Source organism: Eufriesea mexicana, unplaced genomic scaffold, assembly GCF_001483705.2.
Source record: "Eufriesea mexicana isolate 0111107269 unplaced genomic scaffold, ASM148370v2 scaffold2119, whole genome shotgun sequence".
Taxonomy (NCBI): Eukaryota; Metazoa; Arthropoda; class Insecta; order Hymenoptera; family Apidae; genus Eufriesea; species Eufriesea mexicana.
This window is the reverse complement of record NW_016910196.1, coordinates 71995-86315: the sequence shown is the minus strand read 5'-3', so window position 1 is coordinate 86315 and position 14321 is coordinate 71995. Positions and strand designations below refer to the sequence as shown.

Here is a 14321-nt window from a genome sequence, read left to right as displayed (position 1 = left end):
GAGGACGCCGCGTAACGGCGCCACTATTGTTTCCCCCTAGTGTCGACCATGCTTGTCGTCATGCTTGTGTTCGTCGACAATCCTATTTAGCTCTTGCCGCGTGGTGCCGGTGTTTCAGTCTTCGTTTGATGTCAGATCGTTGAGTTTCGTGAGAGGGAAGCCCGCCGTGATACAGAATACTAGAGGAACAATTTCGGCGATTAGAGGGAGACGAATTTCGTGTGATTGTAATTATTTCATATAAAATCGCGACTGTTGGACATTGTGCACGAAGCAGCATCGAAATACATACGGCGTGAGACATTAACATTCGTCAACCTAGTTGAACGAAAAAGGTTAACCGGCGGAAAGTTCAACAGGGATACAAATTAAGGTACGTTTTATTTTTCTTACTATTACACTGTTCATATGTTCTTGTGTGACTGTGCTGTCGTTATTAGTTTTTACGTAATCTCATTCAGTGCAATGAACGGTTTTGAAATTAACACAAGACGAAATTACAGATCGGTAATTAAAGACGAAATCATTTTTTGACAAAGTCTACTTTCTCCTCGATGCTCTGCAGCGGAGAATAAATGAAAGTTTCAAATAATTTGATCTGTTTCTTTATTCTCCGGTGTACACTCGATCATCATAGCCCCGCGTGATCTCTCGAATCGTTTGGGACTTATTAGTATCTGAGATGATGTAACGACGTGTTTAATGTTCCGTACGCGACCATGCGTTTCGATGGCCGACTAGAATTAACGGACGACCTGAAGCCGTGTTAAGTAACAGACCGTTCATTTTAATTTCACCTGGTTTGCAATACCGAGTTTCTGTTTCACGTGCGTACACATCGTGCGGACGATAGAGAATTCTCGTTCTCGAGAATTTTGCAATTTTTCAATTCGAATACCGAAACGAGACAGAACCTAGATGTGAAAAGTAAGTGGAGTACCATTTTGTTCTCGTGCAAGCATTCGATTTGCAACGAAACTTGGCCGGTTCGAAATCAATCGAAGCAACGAACAGTTTTTGAAACGATATAACCTAAAAAAAATATTTGACGACTGTCGGTAACACGATTATACACAGTGTGTATACGTGTGTAGGTAACGTTGCTAGCGTCACGAACGCGTAACTACGGTCACACGAACATTCGCTTGTGAGTTCATTCGAGAAACGATAACAAGATTCGCGACAAGTAAAAATAGTTACCTTCGTTCTTTTATATATTCTTATTCATAGTCTGTTTTACCTTCTTTCGAATTACCGATCGTGTTCGAAACTTTTGTATTCGTATTTATTATTTTCACAAGAATCTTTTATTTATTTTACCCTAAGTGCTTTTAATTCTAAATAATTTTTATTTCAAACATTTCAATCCTTAATGTCGTCATCAACACGCGTGGACTTTTCCAGGAAAGATAATTCGCAATTTTTATATTATCGCCTAGATAATATAGATAATAGTTACAGGAATAGAGCGTGTGCGTATGAATTCTTGTAACTAAAATATTATGATTAATAGTTGAACTGACCACAGACAATCAGCAATTGCGTTACATTACGATGTTAAATTCGTTGCATATTCCGAGAGCCCAGCAGCAGCGTATTAAATCGCTTTAAACCATAGACTTAAACGACGCGAATTGCACGGATGGCAAAAATTAAACTAGTAGGCAAAATATAGACTGACGATACTTTTCACTTAATTTTCACTTTCGTTTCGATCTCTCGGTAAGCAAATTTTCTCGAAAGACTTTTTGTACCCCCCATTCCAGTTTGATTCGCAGTACGATCCTGACATTATTTACAAGCGTTTTCGAAGGTGGCGCTGCGATCAGCGGTCAGCATTTCGACAATGTCGCACCTGTTGAACTATTCGGACACATTTCCAGAACTTGCTCGTTGTGTTGGCAGAAGTTGGACATTGCCATGGGCAGATCTTATGTCCGTTCGAGTTTCTGCTCTCCAGTGGCCAACTATTTCTCTCGATACACCGTTACCGGGCTTGCAGATCGAGAGAAATTGACCGACATGTTGCCACAATACTGTACCATCGTCTTAAAACAGACTTTATTTCACGTCCTCGGTAAATTCACGCTCTCGAAATTTATGTTCGTCCATAAAATCTTTATTATCGCTTTTTACTCGCTCTTAGAATATTCGAAGCTGCATATGAGGATTGGCCGCTTTCTGAAAATGGAAACAACGGAATTGTTCGCTTTCTAAAGATGGGAAGGATAAAAATTCTTCGCTCTGTGGAAATGGAAGTATCGAAATTGCAGATTTTTTGAAAATAGAAATTCGTCCGCGGCCGAGCTGGAAATAATAACTGGATTTTTCGCCGATTAAAGCATTCGTGGCGCATCGTTTGCAATTTCATCTGCGATCAAATGCGAGGGTGTAATCGGCCACCGGAAACGTCGATTCGATTAGGGTCGATTAGTGGCACCGGTTTGATCCAGCTGCTCCGCGCTGCGCATCCGACAGTGGAAAATACTTTTACGCGTTAAAAAGTCAGTCGATAGGTGCACTTTGGTGCATAAAAATGGATCGAACGTTTTGTTCGTTTATAAATTTGTACCCCGGGGATACTATGATTTTGTTGGCATAATTATTCGTTCCTTCGGATTAATTAAAAAAAATAATTCGCATACGAATAATTTTTAAATATCGTCGCAATAATTTATTTTTATTTATTCTTATTTATTCTGATTAATCGTTTATACGTCATCCGATTGATGGAAAGCTTCGTTTCACTTATCCTCGAGTCATGAAAGAATTTGAATAAAGGAAATTAATTATATAATAGTAGACACTGTTTATTGCAATAGTAAATTCACGTTTTTACGCGTTTTATCATGATTCATGCAGTCTGTTTTTTGCACCGGTGTTCATTACATCAAAGTTTAAACGTGTATCACGAATAATTAAGAGTATACACCTATATAGGCCTCAGGGGCCCCTATAACTCATTCAACCTTGTTCACTTCGAGCCCGCCTAGTTACGAATGATCTTAATTTACCCGTTCGCCTATAAAATCGTAAAATTACTTTATACTATCTCCGATACCGTAGATATTTCTTTACCAAAGTTCACCTTATCGCCAGATAATGCCAATCATTTTCGAAAAATAAATTTAAATGGAAAACGCTTTCCTTCCGGTGTAACTGTCCGTTAACTGTTCGGATAATCGAAATTAGCGTTACAAAACGTACAGCTGTGATACGGGTATAGGCTATCGATATCGGTGAATATCAGTAAATAAACAAATGAAAAATTATCGAAAGCAAACACGAACACGAAGATGAACCGATGTAATCGTCTCGTGTGACCTACGTGTGGTTCGATTAACACGCTGCGATCGATGTTCAATTTGATAGTGCGATTATTATGTTTTATGTACCTACGTGTTATACGGCAGACGTTATTAATCATCGTTTCCCGAGAATTTAATCCGCGCCATTTCTATCTAAACTAGACAAATTGTATTAAAAATCTCGTGCAATATGGCGACTAATCGCGAACGCGCTTAATTCGTTATTACGCTCGATTTCCTCTGTACGACCGTTGGTAATGATGCCAGAGCTGCCATGGCAGTGGTTTAAATCGATAATACGATTACGCTGTCCTAATCTCACGGTTACGCTACATTTTTCCACGAGCTTCCATGAGGGAGAAATATCGGGATCGCCCTGTTAAATCGCGATTATACGTGGTATCAAAAGTATATCGCTGTAAATTGTCGCGTTAACGAGTACTTCCTGAACATGGTCGGGATAATACGCAAATATTTACCTATACGAGTGCACTAGCCTTGAGCGTTAATTATATGATACTCGTATTGGACTATTTCTCTTATTAATCTTCTCCCTGTCTTGGAATTTAAAATTCTCTGCAAGAAGATTCGGACACGATACTTTTTTCACCGGTCTTCTTTCAACGAACTATGATTGTACACGAAGAACCAGTTTGTCCGTGAATACGATTCTTTATTAGACGAACATGTGCCCGTGTCGCGTAGATGTTGCATGTGTGTACGTATTCCCGGTGGAAAAGAAAGAATAGGTTTTCCTTTTCATTTCCACGCCCTGACAATTTTTCCCCTAGTTTCTAGGGAAAAAATTCGTTTATTCGAAAAGCTCGGGTAAGCAGTGTTAACAGATGCGTAAGTATCTAGTATCTAGTTTATTCCTCTCGATAATTCACCGACATGTGATTATCGCTGGTCAAGTAAATTGGATACTCAATTTGAGACGATTACGTAATTTTGGTACTTTGGAAACCGATTAAATCGTTACGTTGAAAAGTTTGCCGATTTTTGAATTTTCGAAGTTTTGTATTTTATAATTAAGGAATTTTGGAATGTTCAAATTTGAAAAAAAATATTTTCAAACGTTTCGGTTAAAAGATTTTTGAATTTTGATTATTAAAATTGTAATTAAACAACGACGTAATCGTACGCGCTATCGCTACGCATTCGTACGCACGAATTTTCTCGCGACACCTTTCTCCTGCACCGTTCGATCGGAAGTCTCTGCTGCACTCTGTATCTCGTCCCTCTTCCGTTTCGACACACAAACCAGTTCGTTATATGGTACAAACAAATCGAAATCGAATCGAAAGAACGAGTTTAGAGCGAAGCTGCAGCAGTATTTTCCTTTATGCAGCCCCCTAGATATTTTTCGGGAAAAATTACAGTTATTCCCAGCAACGTTTAAACCCCCCGAAGTCGACGCATCGCTTGCGATTACGCAGTTAACGGTGAAATGTTTAAGATAGCAGCCAGAGACTATCACAAGTATACGTGGAATACTGAGTGGCAAGTTCGCTAACTCGACATTTATGACTTTGAAAATGAGAAATGTTGATGTCACACCACCAGTTTTTGCCACGCGTAGAAAAGTAAACATACTCTAACTGTACAGTATGCCAAGTCCACGTGGAACCGATCTCGAAGCTCCACGTAAGATGCTCAGTATATATATATATATACATTACTAATCACGTTACGTTCATCTGTGTGGTTCATCGATATCCAAGTTTCACTGAACGATGTCGATCTGTGTAATACGATACCCGTATTATAAATCTAGAAAAGAATGTAAACTTCGTTAAACTCGAATTTCGCCATTTTGAAATTAGCCACATCTATTTGTTCAATAACCTGTTTTAATTCGAATATCGAGAATAACGTTTATATCTTATCATTCACAGGGTTCAAATAACAGTCGTTAGACACAGTATACGCACTGTGTTAACATGCCATAGCATAAACAATTCACGAAATATGAATATCAATATATGGGATTTCTTCTCCGAAGAATGTTTATCGTTCCATGCGAAGGTTATAATCAGATTTTGTCGAATACGCAAGTATACGTTGCTACGCGCAGCGTAGGTAGTCTTAGAAGGTTCAGAGAGGCTCTGCGACTAAGACGCGTTTCCATAAAGGACGAGTAATGGGACCGTGACGTAATAACGGTTTTCACTTTCCAAATTAATGTCCGGCCGGCGGCTGAGAGCCGCTGGCTCACGTAACACGCGGACGAGGAAGCAAACCGGGGCCTCGTGATTCTCTCTCGCGCAGCATCTCGTGCCCCTCACGGTTCGCGCGACGCGTTGACCACACGCGCACTCTAGCCGTTCGCGCACGTGATCAGTGACCGCGCATGCGCACTCGCTGCCGACTCGACTCGAGTGGGGAGCGTTTATTCAATATTTTGGCTCGCGTTTGAAAATACGCATCGGTTTCTATTGCCTTTTAATTTCCCTCTTTTTTTTCGTGCTATATAATCGAAGTCAAATGTCATCCGCTTTCATTCGTGTAATAATTCTCATTTGATTGGGTATTTATTCCTCAACCGCAAATCGATTATTAATCAACGCCGTATATGGTTTAACCTCAAATTTCGATCGCCTATTTTGCTACGTGATATTTTTACTTTGTCAGAACAACACTCGCTCGTGTTTATGACACAATTGACATAAACTTTCACGAATATAATAGTGGAATTAAAGCGTTTCAAACCTTTTCACTGAGCAATAAAGTTTCCAGGAACGCGGAAGAAATGATTTCAAAAAATGTACCTTGCTTATTCTGTCGCTTATTTCATATGAATTGCGTGAATATGTAATTGTATGGTGTAATCGTAATAAATTTGAGTAAATACTCTTCTATTTCTGTTATGGCAAAGTTCGAAATATAAAATACACGATTTAATGTGCAAATTGGCAATTAAGTTTTTGCACTCAAAAGAGCGACCTCCAGTCGCCATTTAATCGGGTTTTAAAGATCGATGTTAATTAATGTAAATTTGAAATTATCCAACGATGCGTGGAATGTCAAACTAAATAATTCTACATTTTAATTCGTATACGATTTCTTTTTTATCGTTTTAAAAATATGGCCAACTTAATGGCAGAAAGTCTTCGAATTACTATTTTTCTGTGACGAAAAACTTGCACCGAGTGCAATGGATTTATATACATTTTATAAGTATACATGTGTAAGTATCGTTGACAGGGGAATTCGCTCACGAGCATTTGTTGCTGCTGATGACATCCGTTCAGTATTTGAAGTCGGACTTAAATTTATTTGCCGAACATTTAAAATGTCAAATATGCCTATGTAATTCGCAAAGCTGTTACGTTAAATATTTGAGCTGATATGCGATTTATTTTTAGAATGCTGAGTAGTAACTTAAAGATGTTTCCCAGGAATTTCGCGAAACACGTGTTTGGAATAATTAGCATCCTGATTACCATTTGAATTTCGTTAGATGGAAATCGCATGAAAATCGCAACTTCGGTCGAAGTCACGTCACTGGGCGAAAGAGGAAACTGCTAAAGGCGTGCTTATAGTAATCGAGCTAATTAACGATGAATCGTGAATTACACGGCTATTCACCGAGATGAATGCACGGTCAAACTTGACAGAGGAATTGCTCGTCGTTTGTAAAGGGTAGTTTAAGATCACTTTAAATCAATCTCAGGAATTTTTTCTTGATACCTTTCAACCGGTGATACAGTAGAATTCTGATTATCCGGAATGCTCGATTATCCGACACATTTTCTATGTGCACATGCACTAGCAACTATCGTCAATTTTCCTCAATTCTGTCAAAAAATTATTTTATTTTACGATAGAAATAAACGCGAGACGAGAAATAAGCGATAAGATCGTTTTGTTCGGATTTTTCTGTTAGATCGCAAAATTATCCGACATATTCGACGGAGTATGCCTAGTAACACGAATTTTGCTACACTGCTTGAGCTACGGAAATGGAGTCACGCCCTATCCTCATATCTTTCCCACTTTCTTTCCTTATTGTCCTCGAGTTACTCAGAAACGATCCTTTCGTATCGATGCTCGGTTAAAAGGATTGTGGATAATCAGGCCTGTGAAATTAGCATTCTCTTCGCGTGTTTTACATTCGCGGTGAATGGGCGGTGCGTGGCACGTGCTGCTCTCCATGCTTGCTCACGATTCCCTGCGTGTCTTCGTGTCGTAAAGAATAACTTACCTGCACAAATCGTACACTAAGAGTCGCGCATATATCAGCGTTTCTGAAGGTTCGCTCTTTGCATATCGTGTACCTGTCCTGCGTCTGACCCAATTTTTACTCGCGAAAAATTGCGTTTCTTAACGGTACCTGGGTGCCATACAAAGCTGCCGTGACTATCAGTCGAGCCGGAAGTATGTCGATTATTTTTAAATGTACCTCTGATAGTATAGATACGAGTTTTGCGATATGCGTCCCTTTTGCATCGGTGGAAAGTCAACATAAATTGCATGCTAACGCAAACACCATGTGAACGATTATTTTTCCATTCTACGTGTCTGGTAAACAGCGAAGAACATTCGTGATCCAACGGCGCGTTCTTCATGGTTGTGGCTGAACCACTGCGTGGTTGTAGCTCATCATCAGATAAAGTGTATCATACAGCGAGCGCGCGAGTTAAATCTTTGCCGGACTGCAAATAAGTACGAGTATAATAAGATCTAATGCCGCATATGAAGTCACAGTGCAGCCAATTATATTTTATTTTCGCGTCAATTTGCGAGAAATTTCTAGAGGCATTCTTCGCTAGTATGTATAGATATATATACGATATAGTGATATAGCGACTCGAAAATTCGAATAAAGCTTCGTCCACGTGCGAGCAACGTTTTCGGTATCTGCCAACGTAAGCATATAACGTAATTTCCACGCCATTGTCTCGAGCAATAAAGAAATCGAGCTTTTTAAATCATCTAAGAAAGACTACAATCCTTACAATCAAAATTTCCCTAGATCTAATTAAACTCTAACCTCGTGTCCAGAAATAGTATCAGAAAAAATCTCAGAAATTCATCTTTTAACTCTCTGAACGTTTTATCCGCAAAGTTAGGAACCCTGGCGAAGTTGAGCGTTGGAGCGCGTTTTCAATGCGATTCAGAGCGCGTTATGACTGCATTCACCGTTCGAAAATCAACCTTCCGGTATGATTCGATTGGCCACGAACGGAAGCCAGATCATTTCCCCCTTCTCGAACTCGAGCCATCTTTCTCGCTCGTTTAGCCCGGCAAATTCGCGTTTCCCCGTTTCCATATCGCATGGCGCTCGAGAGAATCACACTGACTCTGCCAACTACACTGATGCGTGACCGTTTGCGAGTACCACGAGACGCGGGAACACGTCGATACGATTCTACTGTGCTGCGCGACCAGTCGTACGTATTTCCACGGACACCATTCGTCGGTTTCAGGTGGCGAGAGCAGCAACACGCAACGCGATTGGCTCACGCCATCTCAGCTGAGCCGTAGTTCGAGCGGCGTCGCAACGTGTCTGATTTTAGGCGACCCTCTATCAAACACCAACTCGCTATTATCGAAGTGGTTCTGGCGGCGTTCCATGGCGTGCTCGCGATGCAATATACTATTTTACATTTCAATAACGATTTCGGTTTGATTCGTGCTGTGTTTTTCTCGGTGTAAGATATTGGAAAACACGGCCTCCGTTTTGTATCCCGTTTTAATTGCAGGTTATGTACGGTTTGCAGCCGTGGTTTGACCCATGAATGATGTATTTTTCGGAACATGCGTGGTGTCGGTTACGATGTACCACCGTGTATAGCTCGGAGTATTTATTTTTTAACCGTCTATAAAGATACTTGTTATATTTTCGTTGCTTTCGCGTTGCGTGTATATATTTTTCTAATTTTATTTTCTTCATATTGCGCTATCACACGCGTTGCTATTAAATCGCGATATATAGTACTTAATGGAATTGCATTCTGGTGCAATTTGTTTTGTTAGAAAAAGATAATATTAATCCTGGAATATCGGCACGACCTACTGCTTTTTCTAATTATTTATGCTCGTACGACTTAAACTTATAGTTTAGATCATTTCTTCGGTAGCTGGGCTAAAGATGCCTAAAATAGCTATTGTGTTAATAGAATGACGTTTTTCAAGCATTTCAACCTGACTTTCAGCTTAACGGGATTTTGTATGGACATAGAATCACATAGTTCATACCGAACTTTCAAATAGAAGACTTTCCAATGTAATTGTGTATTAAAATTGAATACGGAGTTATTTACCATTGTTATTATTTGTCGTAAATGTAACCTCGCGTTTTTCGCTGATTCGACATTTATGCGGTCATTTTGTTTTTTCGTCTGTGAATTGGTTCGTTAGTGAATCCGTTTTATCAACATTTCTCGTTGACGAATCTTGTATAAATTAGTGCATGACGGCGGTTAATTCATCACCGATAAAATAAGAATTAGATTTCCATTTCAAAGCCGAGGATTATGGCCATGAAAATTCCGCGAAGAAGCACGGTGCACGTAAGGATAGAAAGGTTCTTCAATTCGGTGAATTACGTAAATCCGATTAGCTTTATATAATCACGCGATGCATCTGTTTACCGTGCAATTTCGCTATACTTTACTATTATCATAATTACAAAACAATATTAAAATAATAAAATAAGCATCTGATGTAACCAGGCGTCTAACTAGGGTCAATCAAAAACACTTTCGAGTAATCTTTCAAATAAACAAATAATTCGTACCTTCGAAATCGTACTTCCCACATAACCTAACATCTATTCAAAATATAAAATTATTTCACACAAGAAGTTTGTCGAAATAAAAACGAAATAAATGAATTAAATAATATTTTCATTCGACAACCAAATAATTAAACATTTTCAAATCATTCTCCACCCAAACGAGGCGAAATATTGTCGAAATAATATTTCTTCTAAATATCTTACGTACCTCGGACAGCCGATAGCAACTGCAGAGTCCCCGTTCTCTACATAACCTCAAATTCGGTGTCATTGCTTCGCATCCTTCTACTCGATATAAACTTATCACGAATCTTATTGCAACATGCTTATAAAAATTCCGGACAATTCGCACAGCGGATGCTATCGTTGATGAAACCGATGGTCAAGTTCAGCGAATGATCAATGGAGCTACGGAAGCCATTAACCGCGCAGCCTTGGCACTGACGTCGGTTGTGACCGCCAACGAGTTTCCCGAGCGCGTGTGTACTTTCGACGCAGCGGATAAGTGCGTTTCGAAATGGTATCGAGAGAAGCGCGTTTCCTACGGCGTATCGTAAACGATCGTATCTCGAGAGACAATGTATCGGTACACGCTGGCACGTGTACAAGTTGATAAACGCTTTCTAAATCTCTTCTCTCGCTCCTCTTTGTCTATGCCTCTCCTTCCCTCGGTTAATTAAACGAAGACAAATTTTGGAAAAATTGGAATGAAAGAAAAGAAGAGATGCGATAGATGATATCCATGATCGAGGATTAATTGTTCCTGCCTAATCGATTTTGTAACTATTTGGATATTTTTTTTCAACGTACTACGATATTTATCGATCGTCGATCATTCATCGATCAAGCCTTTATGGCGAAAATCGACGAGTCTCGTAAGCTGCAGCTTTTTATTACTGAATTCTCGCGTGCCGGTCGATACCGATGCGGTAAAGCTTCGTATCGAAAGATTCCAGTGTAAAAATCCGCGACGTGACTCGTTACATGTTGTCGACGATGGATGGCGTGTAATTCATGCAATGACTGCTGGTTGCGCAATCGGAACGATGATCTCGTGAAATATTTGCCATTTCACCATTTTCTCGTGTATTTTCTTCTTTTTCCTCCGATCTTTTCTTTTTCCATTCTTTTTCACGTATTATATCCGTGAAGGATTATATCGCGTAGTAATTGTATGCTTAATTAACCTTTTCCCATTTGCTGATCTTTTCGTTACGGAAAAACAGCAATTCGAAGACTTTCTGCTATAAAGTCGACGATATTTTTAAAATGGTAAATAAAGATTTGGATACAAATTAATATTTGGAATTATTTTATCTCGACATTCCAAGCATCGTTAGGTTCTTTTAAATTTGATATATTAATTAACATCGATCTTCGGAATTTGATTAAATGGCGACTTAGGGTCTTGACTTAGGGTTGCTTCTCGAGAGTAAAGGGTTAATGTATTTTGTAAATTTTTGATTCCATGGTTTTTCTCAATGGTACGGAGTATAATTTGATCTTATTTTTCTTTTAAGGGATATATTTCTTCCCTATCCGTGGTGTATATGTACATGTTCCCCGAGCACCTGACACGTCACGAAACTTTCCATTGTCTTAGTGTCGATCGATATCGTTATTAATTTCATCGGAAAGTTACGAGTTCGCGAAGTTCACCGAGAGACGTTTTAGCAAAATGCATTTTGTTCGATGTCCAGTGAAGAAAAACAGACCACGTATAATGACGTTCGAGAAATTTAATTTCTGCACAGTTTCGTTTTTGTCAAAGCTATCAATTGATGGAATGGTAAAAACATCTTGTTCAGAGACGTAATCAGGTACATCGCCGTTTTACACGTATTGAAATGAATATTTTATTACGATTCGTGTTTATTAACAAGATTCATAAATAACACTGATAGTGAATAGGCGAGCAGAATAATTTAAACGTAATAAACCTTATGTGACGCTTAGAATAAACAACCTGTTTCTAAACGTGTTTGGAGAATACAGACAAAAATCCGCCATCCATTACATATCGGTAAAATAAATAAGATGGACGAACGTTGGAACCTTTCATTTCAACGAGCATTTGTAATTCTTGATATTACTTCATTAATAATTGATAATAAATTACATAAAACGAGAGTCGATTGTGTTTATCTTATCGAAGAAAGAATGAATAACTTCTCGCCCAATCCAGCGAAAACTCGTAGGGGTTAAAGGTTCAAAAGTTATCTGTGATAACGAAGTTATTTTCTGGCCTTTTAATTTTACATTAGATAACCAGCGGAACACATGTACGCGATTAACAACACGTAGTCACGTGATACGCGAGCAATATTTGAAACACGTAAGAAAAAAATACGAGAAACGATTGCTGGGTCCGAAATAGATACGCCATTGGTCCGTAAGTTCAGAGTGATAAATATTCCACGTCGACAATGTTAAATTCCCAAGCAACGTGGGGTATAAAGTGCAGTTTTAGGCAGTACGCGAATCTAACACCTAAAAACTCTACCAGTAAAAAATATTAAGAGGGTTAAAGGGAAAAAATCGTGTATATGTATTTCAAAATTTAGATTTTGGTAAAAAGTTTTGCCAAATTTCAAATTTCCGATTTTACTAAAAACGAGAAATTTGCGTTTAAAAATTTTTAATATAATATTATTGATATTCGAGGATTCGAAATTTAGAATTTTTGAATTTAGATATCGTTGAATCAATTTTAATCTCCGATCTACGAACCGCGTGTTTTACACCAGTGATCTACACCCGAGATTATCTCTCGGTGCTAGATTTCACTGCGATATTCCAACAATTCATCGAACCGAGTCGTCCTTCTCCGCCCTAGAGAGCCGACATTTCGTTCTAGCCTCCACCCTCGCCAACCCCATTTCGCGAGACCCTCACTCCCTTGCCCTCTACTCAGCAATTTTCTTTCAATGCAAACAGAGCCTCTGGAACGTTTTAAAAATCCTGGCGCCATCTCGGCCATTTCATCCCCTAATCCTAACCCTGTCCAACCTCACCCTCATCATCGCCCATGAAGTCCAGCAGTGAACTCTGCCATACCTATCCACCTCTCTGCATCCCCCTCCATTCTCTCGGCCACCTTCGCAACCCCCGTTTTCCCTCCTGCTCGCACACACCCCTAACCTTTACCTTTAGCCGAAATCTGTGCGGCCCAGCCGAAGACACCCCCGAATGTTAATGTCAAGGCGAGGGTCGCGTCTTTTTCCAGTCGATTCCACGGACGTTCTGCACGGATCAACAGACTCGTCGCGAAGTTTCGGGCGGCGTCGCAACGCAGGGGAATCCTGCGAATCGGCGGCGTCGGGACGCTTGGGGACGCGGCGCGGACGAGCCTGCGTCCCAAGGAGGGCGCGCGTCTCGCGATCCAGCCGCCAGTCGATAGACGACCTCGTTCGGGCATCCACGAGATTACATATTCCCTTTTTTCCCTTCTCGCGGGGCCATTTTCCATGCTTTCGATCCGTCACTGCTACCCACCACCCCCTGCTGTCGCTGGACCCGTAGAAGGGGATACAGGTGTTGCCAAACGGATGTCTGGCAGCTGTTGTCCGTGAATGGTAGAGTCCACGGGTCGATGTCTGTGCGTTTGTTAGCCGTGAACAGTGAAAGTGGCGAGCCTCGAGGACGTTTTAGAATTATAAACGCGTGAAGACCTCAAGAGCCGGAAGTGTGTCTGTCTCCTGGAGCTGGTAGGATGTAGATATTTTTCAGTTTCACGCCGTGACGCAGGATTCTTGTCGATGGTAATAAGAGAGAGTCCTCGGGAGCTTGGTAATGCTGGCAGTTGGTTCGCGATTGACAGTTTGCGGACGATGGTAGTCGCAGGTGGTGGAGAATTCGCGAGGCTGATCGGGGACGCTGTTTTCACGAGTTGTGCTATCGATTTCGTCGGGATGTCCTGTTTTGACGGGACGGAGGAATGGTTACACGGTTTCGTGTCGAGAAACGACGTTTGCACGGGGCTGAGCAGACGGCCACCTAGAATGTAGGTGACACATCGATGAACCGATGAGCAGGTAGGGATTTTTCTTTCTATGGAGAAGGGCGTTCCTTCTACCCTATTTCACCCTCTTCTGGTCTGCGTTTCACGTTCTTCTTTCGTTGCCTCGCTTTTCCACGCGCCTTCTATTCGACGTCCTCTGGATTATACATTAAACTAGTCCTTTTTATTTTATTATCGCGTGATCGCTCTCCGTGCACTCGAGTATACGCTTTTGAAGAAATTCAACAGTTCGTAGAATTTCCTGCTG

General features: G+C 40.3%; 1 protein-coding gene across 2 annotated transcripts in view; it reads left to right on the top strand.

Moving 5' to 3' along the window:
* Window positions 1–96: 96 nt before the first annotated feature.
* Window positions 97–14321, top strand: part of LOC108549635 (acyl-CoA Delta(11) desaturase) — a 23316-nt gene continuing 9091 nt past the window's right edge. The window contains exon 1 of one of the 2 annotated variants that reach the window (XM_017903119.1): window positions 97–373. Coding sequence is in view for 1 of the 2 variants with exons in the window: in XM_017903117.1 (XP_017758606.1) it covers window positions 14080–14087 (8 nt within the window). In the remaining variant the exon portion in view is untranslated. Of the gene's footprint in view, window positions 374–13893; window positions 14088–14321 lie in introns of those variants that run through there. The other variant, XM_017903117.1, reaches the window with a different exon arrangement.